This window comes from Zalophus californianus, chromosome 3 (assembly GCF_009762305.2).
Source record: "Zalophus californianus isolate mZalCal1 chromosome 3, mZalCal1.pri.v2, whole genome shotgun sequence".
NCBI lineage: Eukaryota > Metazoa > Chordata > Mammalia > Carnivora > Otariidae > Zalophus > Zalophus californianus.
The window spans coordinates 117,352,836-117,375,373 of record NC_045597.1 but is presented as its reverse complement, the minus strand read 5'-3'; the positions used below and the strand labels follow the sequence as shown (position 1 = coordinate 117,375,373).

At 39.4% G+C, this 22,538-nt stretch overlaps 1 protein-coding gene across 1 annotated transcript in view; it reads left to right on the top strand.

Annotated features, from left to right (window-relative positions):
* Positions 1–22,538, top strand: part of NEB (nebulin) — a 220,823-nt gene that overhangs the window by 189,608 nt on the left and 8,677 nt on the right. Inside the window, exons 124-138 of the mRNA XM_035726655.1 lie at positions 1,652–1,762; positions 2,464–2,568; positions 3,108–3,212; positions 4,618–4,722; positions 6,123–6,233; positions 6,649–6,759; positions 7,518–7,631; positions 8,379–8,483; positions 11,425–11,529; positions 12,074–12,178; positions 12,822–12,914; positions 13,952–14,044; positions 15,768–15,860; positions 16,376–16,468; positions 20,960–21,052. Coding sequence (XP_035582548.1) covers positions 1,652–1,762; positions 2,464–2,568; positions 3,108–3,212; positions 4,618–4,722; positions 6,123–6,233; positions 6,649–6,759; positions 7,518–7,631; positions 8,379–8,483; positions 11,425–11,529; positions 12,074–12,178; positions 12,822–12,914; positions 13,952–14,044; positions 15,768–15,860; positions 16,376–16,468; positions 20,960–21,052 — 1,542 coding nt within the window. The remainder of the gene's footprint in view (positions 1–1,651; positions 1,763–2,463; positions 2,569–3,107; positions 3,213–4,617; positions 4,723–6,122; positions 6,234–6,648; positions 6,760–7,517; positions 7,632–8,378; positions 8,484–11,424; positions 11,530–12,073; positions 12,179–12,821; positions 12,915–13,951; positions 14,045–15,767; positions 15,861–16,375; positions 16,469–20,959; positions 21,053–22,538) is intronic.

Below are 22,538 nucleotides of genomic sequence, written 5' to 3'. Positions count from 1 at the left end.
ATAGGCAAGAGTCATGAAATTCAAACTTCTAGAACCCAACCAGATGCAGTCACCTTTATTCTTCCATTCAGCATCTACATAGTGTATGACTGGGCTGAGAACTAGAGGGGTGAACAGATGTCCTCAGTCTTTATGTCCATAGATAAATAATTATAGTTTGGGGTGATACATAACAAGGTATATCCAGGGTGCTGAGAAGAAATGCCTCATTCTGTTGAATTTTCCTGTAAATCATCTTCTTTAGCTATTTTACCTAGGCATGAAAACTCTCTTCCTTTCATTCAATTAAACCACCTTTATTGAGCAAGTCTATTTATCTTCCTACTCCAAGTGGCATGTTCCAGAGGGAGGGCATGGGCGTGCACAGAAGTAAATCCTTCAGCAAAGTTCTATAGCATTCTACACAGAATGCTATAGAAGTCAACAGAAAAGAGTGTAATTTGGTCAGTCCCCTGACCGAGGTTAAGAAAATAGATGAGAAAAAGGGAAAGAGATGTCAGTTTGCTGGTGTCAGTCCTACATCCCGGATGAGTACATTAGTTTTCTTCAAATCCCCATCACGGAGGCGTCGTAAGATGCAGCCCTGTGCCTTTGCCCTCTCCTTTGGCCTTTGAGGTATTCTACCCAAGTATCAGCCAGACAGCAAAGTCAGGATGGGGGAGGCCCCCACATCAGTAAGACCCTGTGGGCCTGGGGCCACACTGAGAAGCTATAAACCCTGAGGCGAGCCTTCCACAGGGAGTAAACCCAGACTCCTTGTCCACATCTGAGGTTTCACGCAGGATTAGAAATGCGAGCCTTTCAATTTTCAAAAACATCAAAGTCTTCAAAATTTCAACATCAAAATCATTTCTTTGTTTTTACCTTGATGATGGCACGACCTTGGAAATTTAAAAAACGGCTTAAAATTTGGAACAGCTATTAGTAGAGTAAGCTGGTATTTATGCTTATTTTTTAACTTGAAGTTAGCCCTTTGCATTTTTTTTACTTTTATGTATCCTAAAAGTATACTTAATCTTATTTTTGTCGTTATTGTAAAATATCTCACTTCTTTCTTCTAGCCTAAAATCATCTTGAGGGTCTTGCCCCCCCCCACACTCTGTTCTTTTTTTACTCAGAAATGCCATTTTTTGCCAAGTTTGAAAAAATCAAAATGATATAGCCAAAGTACTATTTTAAAATTACAATAAATTCTCCTAATTAACAGATTCCTATGTCTCACTCTTCTGGACCATTTACAACCCCTTTGAACTCCTTACAGTAGACCTAAAATGCTTTTGGTTTTGGTGGTTCCTAGGGTCAGAAGCCTCCACTAGATCACTGGATCACTGAATGTAGCCTGAAGCCTTTAGCCTTTTTCCACTTACTTTTGTTTTGCATTAAAAAGAGGTGATTATCTTTCCTACTTCTGGATAATATAAAAATGAGTGAGGCAAATACTATAGCACTCAGTCTTACCCTTGACTGCCTGTTGCCCCAACATAACATTGGTTGTGCTCTTCTTTACTCTTAAAAGCGTCCTAGTGTGGATAATAAGTTATATGATCACTTTATGTATAACCTATTCTTTTGTATTTATATTTCCTCCATTTCTTAGTTTTCAAATTAATTGATGTTCAGAAATAATTTGGAATTTTGCATTTGTTGGTAGGTTAAATACCGAGAAAATTTTGACAAAGAGAAGGGCAAAACACCGAAATTCAATCCAAAAGACAGCCAGCTTTACAAAGTCATGAAAGATGCTAACAATCTCGCAAGTGAGGTATGTTTTTTTTTTAATTGTGGCAAAATATATAACGTGAAATTTGCCATTTTAGCTATTTTTAAACATACAATTGAGGGGCACCGGGCTGGCTCAGAAGAGCATAAGACTCTTGATCTCAGCATGATAAGTTTGAGTCCCACGGGTATAGAGATTGTTTAAATAAATAAGTAAATGAAATGTACAGTTGAGTGGCATTGATTATGTTCACAATGTTGTCCAGCTTCCACCATTATTTCCATTGCCCCAAACAGAAATTGTACAACCATTAAGCCATAACTCCATTCCTCTCTCCCCCTAGCCTCTGGTAACCTCTATACTCTATTTTCTGTCCCTATGAATTTGCCTACTAGAGAATCTTATATAAGTGGGATCATACAATATTTGTCCCTTTTTTTGGTCTGGCTTACTTAGCATCATGTTTTCAAGGTTCATCCATGTTGTAGCATTTGTCAGAACTGCATTTCTTCTTATGACTAAATCATATCCCATTGTGTGTATACACCACATTTTACTTCTCCGTTCATCTGTTGATGAACACTTGAGTTGTTTCCACTTTTTAGCCCCTCTGAATGAGGCATGTAGATTTCCATCACCAGCTCCAGAATTTGTTTCCAGATGGGATGTCTTACCATGGCTTCCATTAGTACTGTCTTCTAGTTCCTATTTATGTGATTTTGTTCTTCCCCCTTCATATGCAGGTTAAATATAAAGCTGACCTGAAGAAACTCCACAAGCCTGTGACTGATATGAAGGAGTCTCTGATAATGAATCATGTGCTGAATACAAGCCACCTTGCCAGTTCTGTAAGCTCATTCATTTGCTATAGAAACAGCATGTTTCACCCGTTCGCAGCGGAAATCCTTTGCTGAACTCACATACATCTCCTTCTCTGCTTCCGGGACACTAGATTTATTAGAAAGCTCTTCTGTGTGAATGCATCCTTCCAAATTACATTAGTCTGTCAACTCTCCTCGGATTTTGACACCTCTCAGAATGTAAAAAAGCTTTTATTCTTAGGATATTTAAACTTTTTATTTTCCAATTAACTAAGCCCTTCCCTCCTTCTAAGGACACAGAATCATGGTTTGGAGTAATTTCTTTCACTTTTCCAGCCTCCTTTGAATATGCCATATAACCTAAGTGTTGGCCATCCTGTATCACCTGGGCAGTACTGGATGTGGATCTTCCTCCTTTGACACATTTGCGTAACCCCCCACTGAGTGTTTGCTGCTCTTAGTTTGGTCTTGACAATGCTGCTGTGTAAATATCTAACCTAAAAAGGAAAAATAGAAATGCTGAGCAGCTTTTCCAACCATGTGCCTTTTTGTCATCTTCCCCTCAGTACCAGTACAAGAAGACCTATGAGAAGAGTAAAGGCCATTACCACACAATACCTGATAATCTGGAGCAGCTTCATCTAAAGGAGGCCACAGAGTTACAGAGTATAGTAAGTCAATCCAGACTTTTTTTCCTGCAGCACGTTCAGCTACAATGTCAAAAACGTTCATGAATTCCCCCTCAGAATGGTAGTTATAGTTTTAGTAACCATTGCTGGAGGAAACTGTCCAAAGATATAGGGGAGCTTGAATTTAGCAGCATTTTGAAACAAAATTTTATGCTATGAAATAACAGCATCAACACGTATTGGAGAAATAGTGTCTATACATGCAATGTGTGTTATTCAGATCACTGACAGGCTGGAAGCATAAAGATTATGTTACAAGGGGGACAATCCCCTTACAATAACTCCATGTTATTGTCATGTGCCCTCATGAGTCTGCACCCCCACTTAGGAAACCTTGCAATGATGATAGCCTTTGGAGGATTTTGAGCAGAAAAGTAACGCAATTAGATCTACCATTGAAGTATCTGTAAGTATTTAAGGAATTGAAAATTTGTAAAATAATTAAGATTCTCCAAAGAAAGGACTCAGAGAAGGAGTTTGCTATCACATGACTTCCTATGTCACAAATCCAGAATTATTTAGGTCCCCTGTTGGGCATTAACCAAGAGGGCTAAATTACTAGAAGTGTCTTTGTGTCATCTGTGAAGCAGCCCGTGCCCCCAGGTTTCTATTTTCAGCAAGATTGCTGAGATTGAGCATTGCCATGAAGATGCTGTGTGAACAGGGCTTCTGCCTCTCTGACTTTCCATTTCTGAGTATCTGTGGGCTGCCCCTACTCTTAATCGCATGTCCACATCCTCCATTGGATTGGAACATTGTATATGTAATGATGACGATGTTGTATTTGTAAAATAGCACTGGGGCTCTTTTGAGAACATCAGATTTCTTAGTCAGTCGACATGTAAACTCTTTCTCATATTTGTATGAATTTATATTGGCTGCACTGAATATGTGACCAATTGTGACCTAGATCCAGTTCTTGACATATAAAGAAAGTTGTGTGTGTTATCTCTTGAATCGAGACCCCAGGTTTCTGATAAAATTCTTCATGAAACAAAAACTGGAGATACTTCTCAGAAACATTGACAGATGCTGTGGTTACAGTGTTCACCTCTAGGCCTATCTGATCTTGGACGACCTTCTCTGATGGGGGATGTTCCCCATGCATTTCCTTGCCTCAGCCTTTCTCTCAGCTGATTCTTCTGCAGTGATTCTTTTGTCTTCTTGAATTGAACACAAATCCTAATTCTGCATTGCCAACAGTAAGGGTGTTTTCTCTCAGGCAACAACAAAAAGGTGCTAGATCTGAAACATGAACCTGTTTTGAGTGACAATGAGATGCCATCCATGTCGACTAATGTATCAGTTAAAAAATACTATCCCTACACTGGTCTCTGTCTGGGAATTGACCAGAGGAGATCTATCTAATAAGGTTTTTCGTCACTAGGTGAAATACAAAGAAAAGTATGAAAAGGAACGAGGAAAGCCCATGTTGGACTTTGAAACACCAACGTACATCACTGCCAAAGAGTCTCAGCAGATGCAAAGTGGGGTAAGTCCTACAAAACATACCACACCACAAATGTGCCGTCAAGCTGTTAAAGACAAGCTCTGCCCACCCATGTACTCAGCCTGCTGTTATCCAAAAGTTGTAGGTGATGGAACTTTTTCACGTGTGGTCACTGAAATGTTTCCATCTCTGAAATCTTATGGTTCAGTTATGCTAAAGGCTCTAAATAGTAAATACTTAACCATATATGTTTTATTTCAACTCTTTTTCATAGCATTAGAATATAGCAAACTATTCTTAACTCTGAAACAAATTATATTGAATGTAATATGAATTTTTCTTTGATAAATGCACAAAACCACCATTGGCTTTGGAATGCTCTTAATAGGAAGCCCCAGGCCAAACAAAAGAGTAATGATCAAGATGTTTACCAAAACATCAGATGTCAAGATGCCATATTTCCTATTTTAGAAATGTAAAAACAAGCATCTAAAAAAATTTGTTTTTTTCCTTTTTAACCAAAAGCAGAGAAGAATGAAATCTTATTTTGAATTTTAGGAAGTCTGTTTTCACTGGGAAACAGACTTATTTTGGGTTGCTTTTTACCTCTCCCCCATGGGGCATATCTCCAACCATAATGATAAATGGTTGTTAATAAAGTAGCACTCTGTGGAGCTTTCTGGTGTAAAGAAGGCCAAATAATCAAACGTTTAACATAACTTCATACAGCTGGTGAATTTGGGTAAAGGTCTATGGAAGTTCCTTGTACTAGTCTTACAACTTTTCTGTAAATTTAAAATTCTATCAAAATTAAAAATTATAAAAATGGAGTTAGAGCATTTACTCCAAGTCTCCCAATGAGACCGCCTAGTCCAGGGATTACAGAGGAGATGGGGGAGCTTGTGACTCAGTGGAGGACAAAATCTTAGGATTTCTCTGTGTCTCATTGTCTACCTTATCTATTCAGAGATTAAAAATAATGTCATGCTTATGAAAAAGGGCAAATTTGCATTTCGTGCCCTCAGGCTCTCCTTGCTCTGTGTTGTTACTTTCCCCTTTTAATTCAGAAGCAAGAAATCTTGTTCCCTCAGGAGAAATGACAATGGGTTCAGAGTCTTGGTGGCACACGTGTCCTTCCGCTGTCCTTCCCTGCTGTGAGGCAGACAGTGGGGTAGCCCCAGTTACAGTGCTGGACATATGAACGAGGAGCCCAACAAGGCTTCTCAAGTTCTGAGTCTCCTTGAGGCCATTTGTTGTAGACAAAATATTTCCAGAACAACCAGACACTCTTCAAATGTGTGACCGTTAGCTAAACTATGATCCAGTTAAGGGGTCATAGATGGAAGGACAGGGTTGTGATTTTTTTTTTCTTCCTAGGTGTGAGAAATAAGTTGTAATAAAGATCCTTTTTTAAATTTGTGTTTCCTTCCTACTCACATTAGAAAGAATATAGGAGAGATTATGAAGAGTCCATTAAAGGCAGAAACCTGACGGGCCTGGAGGTCACGCCAGCTTTATTACATGTCAAATATGCAACCAAAATAGCCAGCGAGGTAGTGTCCACTTGGTCTTTGCTTTCGCTCTTGATCCCAATAATTGCACTAATGACACTCATCAGTGTGTTCCTTCTACCGTTTTCATCTCCATCTAACTTTTGCGGGTTTCAAGTTGGGTTCACATGTGTTTGGTATTACCACCTAATCTCTTACCCACGTTAATTCTTCTCATTTTTTACTTGAATACCTAATGAAATGTGCTAGTTTCTTATCTGATATTTAATATTAACTGATGAAGCTTATACCCTGCCTTTATCATATCTTTAATCACTGAGCTGTAACTACTTAAAATTGGAGGGTTTTTGTTTTGTTTTGTTTTGTTTTGGCCTTTGCTTGTTCGGTTTGGCTCTTCACCTAAGAGGAACGATCCAGGCTTTCTTGTCAGTGTTGTTGCTTTTATTTTGTGATATAGAAAGAATACAGGAAAGATCTAGAGGAAAGCGTCCGTGGGAAGGGTCTCAGTGAAATGGAAGACACGCCTGACATGCTAAGAGCAAAGAACGCCACTCAAATTCTCAATGAGGTAGGCCCACAGCGTCTTCTCCCCCCTAGCGAAGTTACAACAAAAAAAAAAGAAAGAGAGAGGTTTGAATTTCAAATTCCATATCCAACATGGTTATTAACTGTTAAATAAAATATATCTCAGTGCACCTGGGTGGCTCAGTCATTAAGCATCTGCCTTCGGCTCAGGTCATGATCCCAGGGTCCTGGGATCAAGCCCTGCATCGGGCTCCCTGCTCCGTGGGAAGCCTGCGTGTCTCTCTCCCACTCCCCCTGCTTGTGTTCCCTCTCTCGCTGTGTCTCTCTCTGTCAAATAAATAAAATCTTTAAATATCTATATATATATCTATATCTCGATTTCTGATGAGTCGATACTGTAGTTTGCGTCCAGTGGCTGTCATAATCTGTTATTTATCTAATAGTATTTGATTTAACCATGATCCATTTGGTGTGCTCATTTAAATTAAAACATCACACTGGAGTGTTATGCACCTGAGTTCAGTGCTAGTTATGTAGCAAACCAGATTTAAATGCCCTTATTACTTTGATTTTCTAAGTAGAGAATGCTAAAAGTGTTCAGAAGGAAACCTTACATGTGGACACAAGTAGAACAGTTTCCTAAAACAGGTTTCTGTGGCCACCACTGCATCTGACCACAGGGAATAGCAAAGGTGAACACTAGCAACCGAATAGTGGTACAGTATGTGGATTTACAGTCACTCTGCACATTGACTGCCTCGTCACGGAAGTTAGGTAACTCTTGTTTTAATGCTACGACAGAAAGAATATAAGAGAGACTTGGAGCTGGAAGTCAAAGGAAGAGGCCTGAATGCCATGGCCAATGAAACCCCCGACTTCATGAGGGCCAAGAATGCTACTGATATTGCCAGTCAGGTCAGTGCTACTATTCCATGTCAACCTTAAAAAAAAAAAAAAAAAGTGATTACAAGGACACAGTGTTGTCCTTCTGTTATCTTCCTTGGTTGATTAACAGTCCTATGTCTATAGTGGCATTTTTAAACATCTGCCTGGTGGAAGCCATTCTGATAGAAGGAGCACAGACACTTCGTCAGGCCGCCTTTTCATTTGTCTTTCTGAGTCTGTAGCCACAGAAGACATCCAGAGCAAAGGGTAGAAGTTGGAGAGCTTGAAGCTAGGACAGATTCGGACATCCTGGTCTTGTCTCTTAGTCAATACCCACCCCCACCCCCATTCGGCACCAAGAATTCCTTGCTTAGAACATTTTGGGAGTTCTTTCTCTCCCTTCTTCCAAAACCTAAATTTAAAAGGTAGTTTTTAACATCTCACATTATCTTTTGCTTATTTGTTCTGCTCCCAGCTCTTAATATGTGAACAATCCATATCTTCATATGTGTTGATTATCTTGCTCCTTTCCCACTACTTCTCCCTTCCCCAGCCCCTGTGCCCAACTAGATAGTAAGTCTTTCAACAACTAGGACTCAACCTTTCTGAATCGCACTCTTTAGTATAAAGCTATAAACACAAAAGGAAAAAAATTATGTTGAGTCTCAAATGAATGAATCCTTTTGGAAAAGAAATATTGACCACCTCGTAATCAAATGAAATCAACAGATATGTACGTTATAAATATTTACCCAAGTGTTGGGTGTTCTTTTGCAGATTAAGTATAAGCAATTAGCAGAAATGGAAAAAGCCAATTTCACTTCCGTGGTCGATACTCCAGAGATCATTCATGCCCAGCAAGTCAAGAACCTTTCAAGCCAGGTAAGGACATTCATCGCAATATCACACATAGACCCCAATCATGAAGTCTTTCCATTAATACCTAAGTAGGCTCTTTCAAATCACAGTTTTGCCCAGTAAAGGAGAAAGGATTCATCTGTGATACAAGTTTGGGTCAGAGGTGAGATTTCTGTATCAGAATTAAGATAGATCATATGAGGGAATTTTAAGGTACTGAAGAACTCTTACATGGTAGCATCCGTGTTAATGAATCAGTATTTTAACCTGTAAAATCTCTTATACTGTGGATGTAAATTGTATGTGCGAATCAGGAAGGAACAAAGTAGACAGTCCATAATCTCCTTAACCAGATTGACCTATGTCATCCACAGCAACCACGCGATCTAACCCTGCTTCCTCTGTGAGGGATAACTCTGAGAAATGAAGGAAAGTATGATGTCCTTTATGCAGCAGGATGTACTCCTGTTTGTTTTAATCTTCAGTGATATCAGAGATCTGCAATTTATTTAAGTAGCTCCAAATTGTCTTCTGAGCCATGAGTTATAAAGCCATAGTGACCTGACCAGGCTATGCTTTATAAACACCTGGAAGTGTAGGTTTCCTGGACCCACCGTGGAATTTTGAAGCTAGTAAGCCTGATGTAGACCCTGGAAATCTGTTTTTGTTTGTTTGCTTCTTTGTTTTTGTTTTTTGTTTTTGTTTTGATATTCACAGACGATCTGTCAATGGCCAGTTGGGTCAGGGGAATCATGGATTTAAGCCCTTCATTGGCAATATATAATTTTATATCCTAAAATTAGACAGAAAAGAATAGTTATCACTGGAGAATGGTTTATATAAGAAACAGATATATTCAAATGGGAGAAATGAAACTTTTGGGGGGGAGCATTTTATTACCAAAATTATCTGGGCCCCAAACTACCACGTTGTGTTCACTGAAGGAGGCCAACATTCTTGAGGCTGTGAGGGCTTGCCAGCCATATAACCTTGAGCCTTTCCCATTGCTAATCTTTAAGGAAAACCTCAGAGCGCAGGCTTGTTCAAGGGAAGAATTAAGCCACTTTCTCTGTCCTCTTGGAGGTTTCCTCGGCCTAGTTCCTCAAGGCCTAAGATATGGCCAGGCAGATTTCTTCCTTCCCAATTTAGATTAGTATTTACCTTTGAGTGGTGTAGTGGTGCTGGTGCTTTCTACAAAATTGCTTCTCGGTTTCCAGTGAAAAGTATGTATTTTATAACTTCTGAGTCTCATACTGGGGGTTAATGCAAGCAGTGTGAATGGACCTACAATTTCAGGATAATATACTACATACTTCCTAATGCCAGGGGTCTGGGACTCTGCTCTCAGAACACCCCCAAGTTCCAAGTACAAACTAACCACTCCTCTTAGTGACGAGCACTAGCTCAGCAAACCAGTTAAGGCAGCAGCTTTTGCTTAAGCTTAAAAACAAAAGAAAAGAAAAGGAGGATGGGTCTTACCACTTTCCCAGGACCATGGAACTGTTTGCCTTACATTTGCATACCTAAGAGGGGTCATTCAGGTGACTTTTTCCTGAACAAGGCAGGTGGTGAACTGCTCTTTCCTTCCAGAAATCTTTGTTTTAACTGGCTTCCTGTTCAAAGTCTAGGCTGAAAATCTCTTATTGGTTAAAAAGGCTTCTTTGTTGCCTTTGAGGAGTTTAAATCTTTCAACACATAAATATAATTCGTAATTTGTGTGTAATACAGTTTAGAGGAAAGAGATGTAGAAAGAATAGTTTATCACCTTGCAAAAGTAGCTAGCCTTTCCTTAGCCCTCCACACCCAAACTTCCCTAAAAAGTGAGAGAAACTGGAGCTAAATAAAGCTGGAGAGAAAAGTGAAAGGACTCGGTGACGAGCAATAAAAGAAAAATCTGGCCCAAAGGTGGAGGAAGTGTTCTGCTGCAAAGATTAATGGAAGTGAACAGCTCAGTCTCGGGACCAATGGCACAGGTGTCAGGAGGAAGAGCAGACCTCTGTGCACAGTCTTCAGCCAGAGGCTAGGCAGAGTGGTGCCTAAATGGGGTGTCTCTCAATTGGATGGGGGACCATGATCAGATGTCACCTGAGGCAGAACAAAAGAGGTAGAAGTTTGGGGCCTACACTGCCGGGGGCAGAGGGCAGGATGGCAGAGAGGCAGTCTGCAAGGAGGGGGAGTGGGTGGGGGCTGCTTTTAAAGGGGGAAGATGGGAAGGGATGGCGGCATTTGGAATCCTCCCTGTTTGGTAACTGTGCCTTGTTGTAAGTCATCCATTGGTCAGTTAGGGCTTACGGATATTTTGAGGTGGGTCGCCTCTTTTCTACATTCCATTGCTCAAGCCTGTTTGCCTGCAAGCAGCCTGCAGGCAGGGGCAGGAAAGCCCGAGAACGGGGACGGCTGGCTCAGAGCCATGGCTGGTCAGTCGGTCATAATGGTGGCCCCAGGTCTGTTTAGAGGTACCTCCGGTGCTGCAGTGCCTCCCTGCCCGTCCTGTAGCAGGAACCCCCAACCTGTTAAGAGCTCAGTGAAAATCTCGTCACCGGTGAAGGCCAGCTTTACAGAGGCCTGCTGATGGCTCTTCACCCCCCTGCTTTTCTCTCCCTGCCTGTTGGTCGTCTGGCTCCTGGCTAAATGGCCCCATCCAGTTCACAGTAGACACCCCATCGCCAGGAGCCTGGTTGTCTGTCACTTTCCTCTGTGTGGACCAGCCAGCAGGGGCCTCCTTCTGCTGTCTTTGCCATGACAGTGGGTTTTATTAAATGCCCATGCTCAGTTCTCCCAGAAAGAAAAGACATGGAGCTCATTGACCAAGAGAGGGCTCTGCTTTACAACTCCCTAACGTCCATGAACAGTCCGAAAACTACAAAGGACTTTCCTTCTGCTGAGCAGGAATGGCAGTGGTAGGTCCCACTGGCCCATTTCCCTGTGGTGTTCACCATCCTTATTTCTTGGAATCTATTCTCAGAAAAAGTACAAGGAAGATGCAGAGAAATGCATGTCCTATTATGAGACTGTTTTGGACACCCCAGAGATACAGAGAGTCCGGGAGAACCAAAAGAACTTCAGCCTGGTAAGTTTTTATTGAATCTAAGACACAGCCCACTGATCCCTGGGATAAGGTGGGCATGGTGGCTGCCTCTGGGCATACACACTGGGCCTCCCCTCTGCAAGGGGGCCGTGGAGCAGCCCTGCACAACTCCCACCTGTGGCCCAGGGAACACGTGCTCCGTTCTTCTCCAAGATCACCTTATATTCCCCAAATCATAGCGTAAAAGACCCACTGCTACTTTGTTAGTAGCTTCTTGTCACTGTATGTGAACTATCTCCATCTTCCATTAGTGGTGACATCTGTCATTTTCAAAATTAATTCAGGAAGGGATGCATTTAAAAAAAAAATCTAACGACACTTTACCATTTTTAGGGTTTAAAAAAAATTTTTTTTACAAAATTCTTATGAAAGAGTTTCCCTTCGGCTATCAGACCATGATTACTGTGGCATAGACATTTGGTTTTTGTTTTAATTTGGATTTTAACTTCCCTTGCACAATAGAGACAATTTAAAATATATTTTAAAATGTTGAAATCTTAACAAGATGTTTACTCTTTCTTCATAGCTCCAATACCAGTGTGACCTTAAAAACAGTAAAGGAAAAATTACAGTTGTTGAAGACACGCCAGAAATACTGCGTGTTAAAGAAAATCAAAAGAATTTCAGCTCGGTATATTTACTATTTATTTTCCATTGAACACTAACCTAATAATTCCATTCTCTTCTTTAAAAATATGCTAGCCTCATCTTGATTCAGACAATTAACATCTAACCTCCCCAGTTAATACTTGTGGTTATTTGTTAAAATTTCCCGTGCTTTGCTCTAAAAATATCACTCCAGACGCCATTTGAAATAACACCTTAAATCTGCTAACAAAGTAACTTTTCTTTTTATTTTTTTTAATCCCAGAGCAGTAACATGTGTTGTCTTGCTCCATGAAGATGGATTTCTTTTTGACACTGTGGTTTCTTTTACTATCCTTCCCCAGAATAACTGACTTCACATTTCTTTAATGGATATTGTGTTTCATATGGGAGAGGTCTTTTCAAATCAACATCTTCCCGGTTTTTCTCATCCTGTATTAATACAATATGATAATATTAAATCTCAAGATCTGGAGAGTTGTCCGTGTTGTACGTATGGTTGGAGTTAATGATGCTGACGTGGAAGATGTCAGATCCTCCGGCACACGGCTAAGAACATTCTCTAGAATCTTTTGTTTTCACAGAAGCCATGTTTCCTAGTCTTCCTCCAGGAATTGCTGGGCTTTCTTTTCTTCTGTGTAACGTTGTCCTGATTCTGAATGCCCCAGGTTTTATATAAAGAGGATGTCTCGCCGGGAACGGCAATCGGAAAGACGCCTGAGATGCTGAGAGTGAAGCAAACACAGGACCACATTAGCTCGGTAAAGACACCCCCCGCCCCCCTACCAGAGACTCATCCGCTGCGTTTTCTGCCTTCCTTGGATCATTTACTTTGAGGGCTGAACTGCGCTCAAAACTTTTGTCTCCAGAAGCAGCTGACGCTGCTGAAGTAGGTGCCCGTGGTGAGGGCCGTCCCCCAATCAGTGCAGCCAGAGCAGGTGGCAGGAGGGGAGGTTACCTGTGGGAAACCGAGAGGCCCGTGTCAGAGCAAACCAGAGCTGGACCATGGTTCAAGCGGTCAAAACAGATTTTATGCAGGACTGTTGCAACAGGGGAAAGAGATCTCAGTACGAAACGGCTCAGTTCCAAAGGAATTGCAAGGAAAAGTAAGGATTTATAATCAGGGGGCGGGGGTGGGGTGGATAAAGAGGCAGGGGGAGGATAGAAAATTTGAGAAAATGTCAGGGGTAAGGGAGGTTCTGGCTGAACCTACCTAACATGATTTTTGCTGGTGGCAGGCCAGGGTGACCAGACGTTGCCTGGTGGGGCTGGTGGGGTAGGGAATTTCATCAGATATCAAAGGTGAAGACATGCCAAGGGTAGGGGAATTCTGGCTAAACTGACTTAGCAGGATCCTTGCTAATATCAGGTGATACAAAGATAGACTCCGAAATCCAAAAGTTGAGGCCTATTTGGGAAGAAGATTCAGAGGACCCCGACTGAAGTTTAGTCAAGGAGAGACTCCTTGTCACTTGTAAGAAAATAGAATATGTTAAAGTCGAAAATTCAATCTTCCTGGGTCTATGTTGTGAATGTATTTGTCCTAGCCAAACGAACTGTTGGGTATAACAACATCTGAGTGCACAGGAAAGGTAAGGGGCTACAGTCTGAGTATGGACTCCCCCTCTGCTCCACCCCGAACGGACAGGAGAGAGACCAAGCATTGTCCTCTGACCTAGTGTCAGAATGGAGCCCTGTGCACACTAAGTATAGAGTTTGTATTATTTAAATCGTGACTTTACAAACTGCAGAGCTCCTAACCAAACACATGCACATGTTCCCATTTTTATATCTGCAGGTGAAGTATAAGGAAGCCATTGGACAAGGAACCCCAATCTCTGACCTTCCTGAAGTAAAACGTGTCAAGGAGACACAGAAGCACATTAGCTCGGTAATGGCCCGTGTGCTCAGCACGCATTTGTGCAACCAGCCGCCTCCCAATTGCTCTCTAGCGCTCTGTCATCCCTTCTTCCCAGGCCTTAGGAATGGTGTAAACCTCCCTCCATCCTAGATAAGAAACCTCTGTCTTCACACCATCAAGGAGCAGAAGGGACTTGGTTTCTTGACTAATGATCACGCCTGCAATTCCTAGAGTAAAAAGTGCCAACGGTAGTAATAAGGTTATCAGAACGATCTCGAGTTAAAAGATATAAACATAAAAATAGCACAAAATATTATATATTTTATGTAATTATATATTAGATAATTGGCATATATTTTAATTTTATATAATGTACACAATTATATATATAACATACATATATAATATTACATAATATCATATGTAATATTTTGTGTTACTCCAGTGTATATATTTGCATGTATGTATATCTCAGGACAATTCTCCCCTGTTCAGGAAAACTCTAGGTTGACTTGTAAAGTCTCTGCAATCTTCTCCTCTCCCTTTCAAGATCTCTTGCCCCATATCCTCTGCTGTCTTGCAAAGGCATTGTATGTTTAAGGTGCTGGATGTCCCACAATCTACCCACAATGACATACTCTATTAAGCATGTTCTCTGTGAGGAATTCCAGGCACCTGTGCATAGTGGATGTGTGTAGTTTCACTCTTTGCTTATACTCTGACTTCCTTGTGGTACAAATTTCATTTAGGGTTTTGTGTCCACAAATCAAGAAAACTCCTTTGTCCCTTTTGATTGCAACTTCCTGTCTTTCTCTGATTATGTTTTGTTCTGTTATCCATGATCTTGGTTCTGCTGCCTTGCTGGGTAAAGAAACACAAGTTTGTACTAAAACAGTAGATTTTGAAAGATCCCTCAAAGTTTCCCAGCAAAACAAAGATATCACCACTAGTTTGTCAGTGTTGAAGGGAATTAATCTGTGACCTAAACGCCCTGCGTTGTTCATGTTGCTCCCCACCCCATGCTCAAGTACACCATTGACCCATTTATTTAAAAAGAATTCATTCATTCCTTTAGGCTGACAATTCTTAACATTAAAAGGAAAGACGGGGGCCAGAGGTTCAGGAAGTTCCTTACTCTTTTCATTAGAATTTATAGACCTTTGATACGACCCTAAAAAATAGGGACTTCCCTCAGTTTGAAAAACACCAGTTTACATGATCCAACAACCATCAGAAATTTCAAGGAAAGTTGCTCTCTCTGAAAAATATACTTTTAAGTCTCATATTAGGAGTACCTAATAGACTGGGGCCCCCTAGGAATTTTCAGTAGAAAATACAAAACAAAATTCCCAACCTTGAAGGAATAGAGTATCACATGATTAGAAAATTTTAAACCAAGTAGCCTATTTATTAAGTACAAATGTACTGTGGACCTACTAATACTAAATGTTATGAAGTGGTTCGATTTTTCTCACTGTTGAATTTATTACTTTTTAATGCATTTTAGGAATGTTCTAAGTGTTGACAACAGAAAATGCATAATTTAGTACCAAGTGTTCAAGGGTAGTGAAGTTATTTTTGAGTAGGGAACATAAATATGTGTGGAATTTCTTTTCCTTCTTCCTTGAGTTTCATACTTGAAAGCTAGATTGTTTTTAGGAGTTTCCACCACGTAGCCCACAGATGTAGCCGTAATCCAAAGGATTCGTGGTCATTTCATCTTTTTGGCTTAGATTCTAATTATCTTCTACAGGTTATGTACAAAGAAAACTTGGGAACAGGCATTCCAACCCCTGTCACTCCAGAGATTGAGAGAGTCAAACGCAATCAAGAGAACTTTAGCTCGGTATTTACAAATATATCAAATTAGAAACTCAATTTCCCTACTTTTTTAGAAGTCTACCAGAATAACCCATTATCCTTTTTTAATAAAAGTAATATCTTAACAATCCTGTGTATGTGTGTGTGGGAGGAGGGAGGGGTGTGTGTTATTACCTGACTCAAACCACCTGAACTTACAGAAGTGACTCGCTTTTCTGGTGGTACTTTAACATTTTTAGTGACTGACAAGTGTGAAAACTTAGATCTGAAATACTGTAAGTAGAATTAATGCAAGATTCCTCATCATTATACTCATTTCCTATAACTCAGTGCTTTGTGTTGTACTTTTTTTTTCCCCAGAATTAGCATGGTAGAGTTCATCATTAAAATTGTGAAGAAAAAGTAAAAGCATTATCCTTACTAAATATTACTCACTAAAAGACTCCCTCTTCACACAAACTACCTGCCCCTAATTTTCTCCCTTCCTTAATCTTTGTGCCTGTTTTGAATGTCTTCTGGGTACTTTCTTGTATCTCACAGGTTTTGTACAAAGAAAATTTGGGGAAAGGAACCCCAACACCTATCACTCCAGAGATGGAGAGAGTCAAACGCAATCAAGAGAACTTTAGCTCGGTATTTCTTAGGGGGCAAAAAAATAAAATCCCTTAATTCTTATTTAAAATAATATTTTTAACACATTACAAACATATGATTTTTCTTCCTGTAAAATTACTAAATTCACATAATGAAAATAATGATACCAAATATTACCTCAGTTTTCAACCCATATCTAATTTAGTATTTACTTGAGTTCTGGCGTGAAATTTTAACTGTTTTCCCTAAAATATAACGATAAATCACTTTCCTTAAAAACCCGTAATATTCAGTGTTTTTTTCCCCCTCAAACCCTCCTTTAATAACCACAGGTGTTTCTAACTGGTGTGACACATGTCAAAAGTAAAAATCTAACATCCCTTCAAAAGGTCAGTGTTAAACTAGAATTTTATTTGTGCTTATTCTGGCTCTGTTTGATGTATTTTTTGTGTTTGTAACTTTTTGTAAAAGAATGTGATTCTTAAATATTTTCATTCAAGAGATGGCAGAGCAGTTTACAGTTAAGTCAGAAATGTGGCTCAGCTATTTTTTGTATACCATGTAAGAGAAATGAGCTTCCCTTTGGAATAGTTTAAGGATCACTGAAAGCTAATGTTCATTTAGCTTTTAGTATCTATTAATATTTATTTTATTCCCCCAAACCTCTCTTTCTCTCTCTCTCTGGTTCCTTAATTTAGAGTTACCAACAACTCATTATGGCTATTAATTTCAATTAACTTGGACACTATTTGATAAGGCCTCATCCTTCTGTCTTTGAGAGAAGACGTCTATTACTAAGTGACTCCTGCCTGTGGCCTGGCAGCTGCGTCTTTATCACCGCCACTCAGAGACAGACATCGCCCTGTGTGTGACTAAACATCAAAGTTGTTCTATTACTTGAGGTTGTTTAGGCCTATTTTATGCCATTACGAAAACAAAAATACTTTTAGGGACTGTTTTGAAGATCGGGTTACCTAAAAGATGCGTCCAAGCTGATGTGACTGTTGCTTTTGTGCACACAGATTTTGTACAAAGAGAACTTGAACAAGGGGACCCCCATTCCTGTCACTCCTGAGATGGAGCGAGTCAAACGCAATCAAGAAAACTTTAGCTCGGTATTCAGGAGAAAGCTCCTTTAATTCCATATTTAAAAAAATAATTTTCTAAAAACAAACTTCTATTAGTCCCTTTAAAATAATCAATTTAACATTTTTTAAAAAATTGTGTCAACTGAATTCTGTTTTCCACGTCGTTTACTTACCATTTGATTCTAACATTTTCTATCTTCCATAATAGTCCCTTAAAACTTTTAATTGGTTCCTTTCCTTCTCTTTTCAACTTTTATGTTGCTGCTGGGACTTTTGAAGTTCACTAATGTCCAAAAAACCCAAACACTGTAGCTATTATTTACTTGGGACTCTTCTTCTCTCAGATGCTTCTGGGTTAGTGTAGCTCGAAGACACAGTACTTGAGGCCACATGTAGAAATAGTGGCTCTTGATTGGGAATGGTGGTTGCCTTAACCTAGATCCTGTCTGGATAAACACAGGACAGAAAAAGAAAGTAGCTCAGTGTTGGAACCCAAAGCAACCTTGTCTTGATATTTGTGCTAAACGAGCCATTCCATGAATAGAAATCCAGACCTTCTGATTTCTCTTAAATACACAAATCAGATCATAAATTTATATTTAGTTACTTTTTATTTTATTAATATTGTTGAAAAATTCTGTAATAGTCTGTGAAACTTCTGTGTAAGGATCTTAAGAGTTACTTATGCCTGAAATAGAAAATCAAATGTCAGTAGTAAAATTTAGCTGGATTGTTTGGGGTGGGGGGTGGAGCAGGTTTGATCCAAAGTGGTTTTTAATTGTGAGTTCAAATATTTTCAGGAAGTTTGATTCTTCCACAGTAACTTTCTTTGGTCCCACTGTCTTTTGGTTTGGTTTTGTTTTCCTTTGTTTTTAATTACTATTCACTAACAACCTTTCAACTTTGTTAAATTGTCAATGTAAATATCACTTTTGGAACATTCACTGTTTTCCCTGTGGGATGATGATGATGATGATGGTGGTGGTGGTGGTGATTTTGATGATTTCTTCTTTTGGAAGAATTAAGGTTTGCATTAATTTTCAAAATTGTTAATTATTTTCTTCTATATTAGAATAAGTATTATTGATATTTATATCTGAGATCTTAATGATCCTGATGATCCTGGACAGTTTTTTTCCCCTAAGTAACCATTTGTATTCATTGTTACACAAGTTGCATTTAGGCAAAATTGTCCGGGGTGCAGAGAGCTTTTAAGATTCCATGGGAAATAAATAGTACTATGTATTAAAACATTAACTTTCAGACTTGACCACCTCCGCAACTTGAATATACTCAACAAAGACCAATTTTGCTATACTGCATAGATTTGATGGGTTTTAAATATCTGTTACTCTACAAAACAGATGTTCTATGTAAATAAGTATTTGCCAATCTAATTAAAAAATAATTTTTCTATTGTACACTAAGCACTTCAGTGCTCTTAAGAAATTGTAGTTTTTTCCTTAATTCCCAATGCAGGAAACAAACCTTCAATATAAATGAGTTAATGGTGAGGTGAATATCAAATACACTGGCACTTTAGCTAAGGAAATACGGAGCATATTGTCATCCCGATCTGTGTTTGAAGAGACAGGTTGACTTGGTGAATTTGTCTTTCTTGTTTGATGTCTCTAGTCTCATATTAGGGTCCCTACAGGACAGATGAAAGGGCTGTTTGGACTGCTCTTGTTTTTTTCTGGATGCTTTCTTGTGTTGTACAGGTGTTGTATAAAGAAAACCTCGGGAAAGGGATCCCAATTCCCATCACTCCAGAGATGGAGAGAGTCAAACACAATCAAGAGAACTTTAGTTCGGTATTTAAAAGAAAAAAAAAAAATCCCTTTAACTATTTTTAAACCAAAAATTAATGGCTATATTTTAAATCTAATCAGCTTATCCCAATAAAAACTCTGACATGTCTTGTTCACAACTTAATGCTGCCATCTCCTGTGAATCCATTTCCCCATTTTGGTTAAACATTAATACCATCATGTGACTTTTTTTAAAAAAAGTGTTCAGTATATATCCTAGCCTTTAAAAACATAACCTTCTCAGTGTCTAAGCACCCACATTTATCCTGCTTTGGCAAATTTGGTCTGGATGTAAAGCTTACAAAAATGTCTTTAGCAAAGACCAGACTCGGCTTACTTCCTGTTCTAACCTTCTGTGTCCCTACTGGTATTCGTACAGATACTGTTAAGTTTCTTTTCTTTTTTTTTTTTTTTAGCATCTTGTCATTGCTCTCCATTTGCTTTAAAAATAATTCCACCCAATATGTTCGCCCAAACTAAAAATTAAATACTTGGACTTCTTTTGAAAGTCAACAAAAGAAGGTTTGTGCACATGTATCTTTATGTATACAGTGTTTATAAAAACCCAAATATCCTTATGTGGTTTATTAATATTTCCAAATCGAAAATAACTTCCTTGGTTCTCCTTTTGTCTCTTACCCTTTTTAATTCTTTCTCTTCCTCATAACAAACTGGAGGCGGGGGGAGACTAATTGTTCCCTTTCATGGTGCACTATTGCTCGGCGCTACAGAGGTCAGTTCAAACAAAAGTAACAAAACTTTCCTTTCCTATCTCTTAGTTTTTTGCTGCTCTTTCCTGCATTCCCTTACTTATAAGTATGTCTTTAGGCTCCTACAGGTTGGATCTAGAAGCTTCTGGTATTTCCCTTCCTCCTACCTGTTCTCTTCCCCTTTGCCCTTCTTCTCCCCACTTCTCCACAAAAGGGGAAAGTGGTTGATCGCTCTTTTTGTTCTGGATGCTTTCTTATCATACAGGTGCTATACAAGGAAAACCTGGGAACAGGAATTCCAATCTCCATCACTCCTGAGATGCAGAGAGTCAAACACAATCAAGAAAACCTTAGCTCGGTATTTTGGAAAGAAAGGGAAAAACAGGATGCCATTTAACCTCATAATTATATAATACTTAACATTTATTCCTTTTTAAAACCCACTACCCTTCCTTTGTTTCTAATATACCTCACTTAGCAAAAGGACAATACTTTTTGCATTTTTATGTTACTGCTATGGATTCAACTTTTTAAAACATTTTGGTTAATTCTGATAGCGATTACATCTGGTATTTTAAAATATATTTTTTAATTACTTGGATAACAAAAAAACTGAGTTCTAACAATCTCAAACCCCCATGTGATTGTTGGGAGGCACTGTACTCCCAGAAATGACAAAATAACATGAATAACTGACAGCGGTTCCCCAGCAGCTGAGGTCCTTGCTGCCTAGAGACTCTGCTTCCCAGCCCAACCATGGCCGCCATTAAAGTAGTTTGTGGCAGCTTGCCAACCTGTAACTCCTGGCTCCCTGGACTACTGTGTCATTTGGTAACCAGGAAGTTGAACTCACACTTAAAATCTTACAACAAATGAAATGTTACCTAACTTTTTTTTTCTGGATGCTTTCTCATCACACAGGTGTTATACAAAGAAAATATGGGCAAGGGAACCCCTATACCTGTCACTCCAGAGATGGAGAGAGTCAAACACAATCAAGAAAATATTAGCTCGGTACTTTGGCAAGAAAAGAAAAAGCTACTTCTTTAATGATTTAAAATAATACTTATTAATCCTACTTTTAAAAAACAAATTTTGTGAATTTTGTTGATCTCATTTATCCTTCTCTCCTAGAAGGCTGCTCTTAGTTTTAACACTGTAATAACAAGATTGCTTTAATCTATAAAGTTCTAATATCAGGAAGTAACAGATTTTCCAGTAAAATGTCCTTTTGCTCATCTGCCCCCGAACTTACTCTCTATCTATCCTCAAGGTCTCTTTGTTTTACGTACTTCTGAAATTTGGGGGGTGGCATGATAGGTATGAGAGCTCTTTCTGGAAAATTGGGAGTTGTGATCTTGTTTGTTTTTGCACCTATGACTTTAGGTTCTAATTTACCCTGTTAGATTTAGACAAAGAGACCTTGGGGAAAAATAACCCCTGATCCTCTCCTCCAAGGATAATGACATTTCTATTCCATTTGGTATTTAAAAATATTTTTTTAAAAAACCACTTGTTTTTTAGTTTGCTTGGATAACAAAATCGAGTTCTAACAATCTCAAATTCCTCATGTGATTGTTTGGAGGTACTGTGCTCAGAGAAATGAAAAAAATTAAGATCCACTGGTTTCAGAAAATGATTTATCAATTTACTTAAAAATGAAGTGTCGCTTGAACTGTTTTTGCTTTACCAACTTTAGTTTTTTGTTTTGTCTTCATCGTGGTCTCTAACTGCTAACTTTACAGACCTCTTCCTGTAAGCCTGTGCTCTGTGACATGATACATGTTTATAATTTACCAGGGGGTTGGGATTTGTATGGGGAAGATGTTAGCTCCAGTTAGGAAGAACCTGGTGGCCCTCCACATAAGCGCTGTCTGCAGCTTTCTCCAACACTAGAGAGCACTGCATCAGAATCACCCGGAGCATTTGTTAAGTCAGACTGCTGGGTGCTGTCCCCAGTTTCTCATTCTGTAGGTCTGGTGTGGGGCCAGAAGATTTGCAATTCTAGCAAGTGCTCAGGTGATGCTGACCTTGCTGTTCAGGGACCCCACTCTAAGAACCACTACTTTAACAGAATTATTTCTCTTGAATACCATTTCCCAAACCTCCCGTGTCCCCATGAATGACACTGAAGGGAGACACTGAGGTAAAGGATTTATCATGATGCTAGTGATATAATTGCTGAAAACGTTTTTCTTTACTGATAAGTTTGGTGAACTAAAGCAGGAGGCAGAGCACAGATGATGGCAGGGAAAAAAAAAAAAAGAGTAGGAGGAATCTTTGGTTTTGGGCCCACAATTTTATGGATGTGTCAATATGAGTTTAAGTGCTGCAAGACAGGCCAGTCACCTGCTGCCATATAGGGAGCAGCCCCACCTTCTTGGTGTCGGTCAAGCACATTCCCCTAAGTCCTGTTACAAGATGATCTATCTGGTGCTTGAAATGCATCGACGTAAAATAAAGGCCTTCTCTCATCCCTTTTGGGCACCCTGCAAGTTCT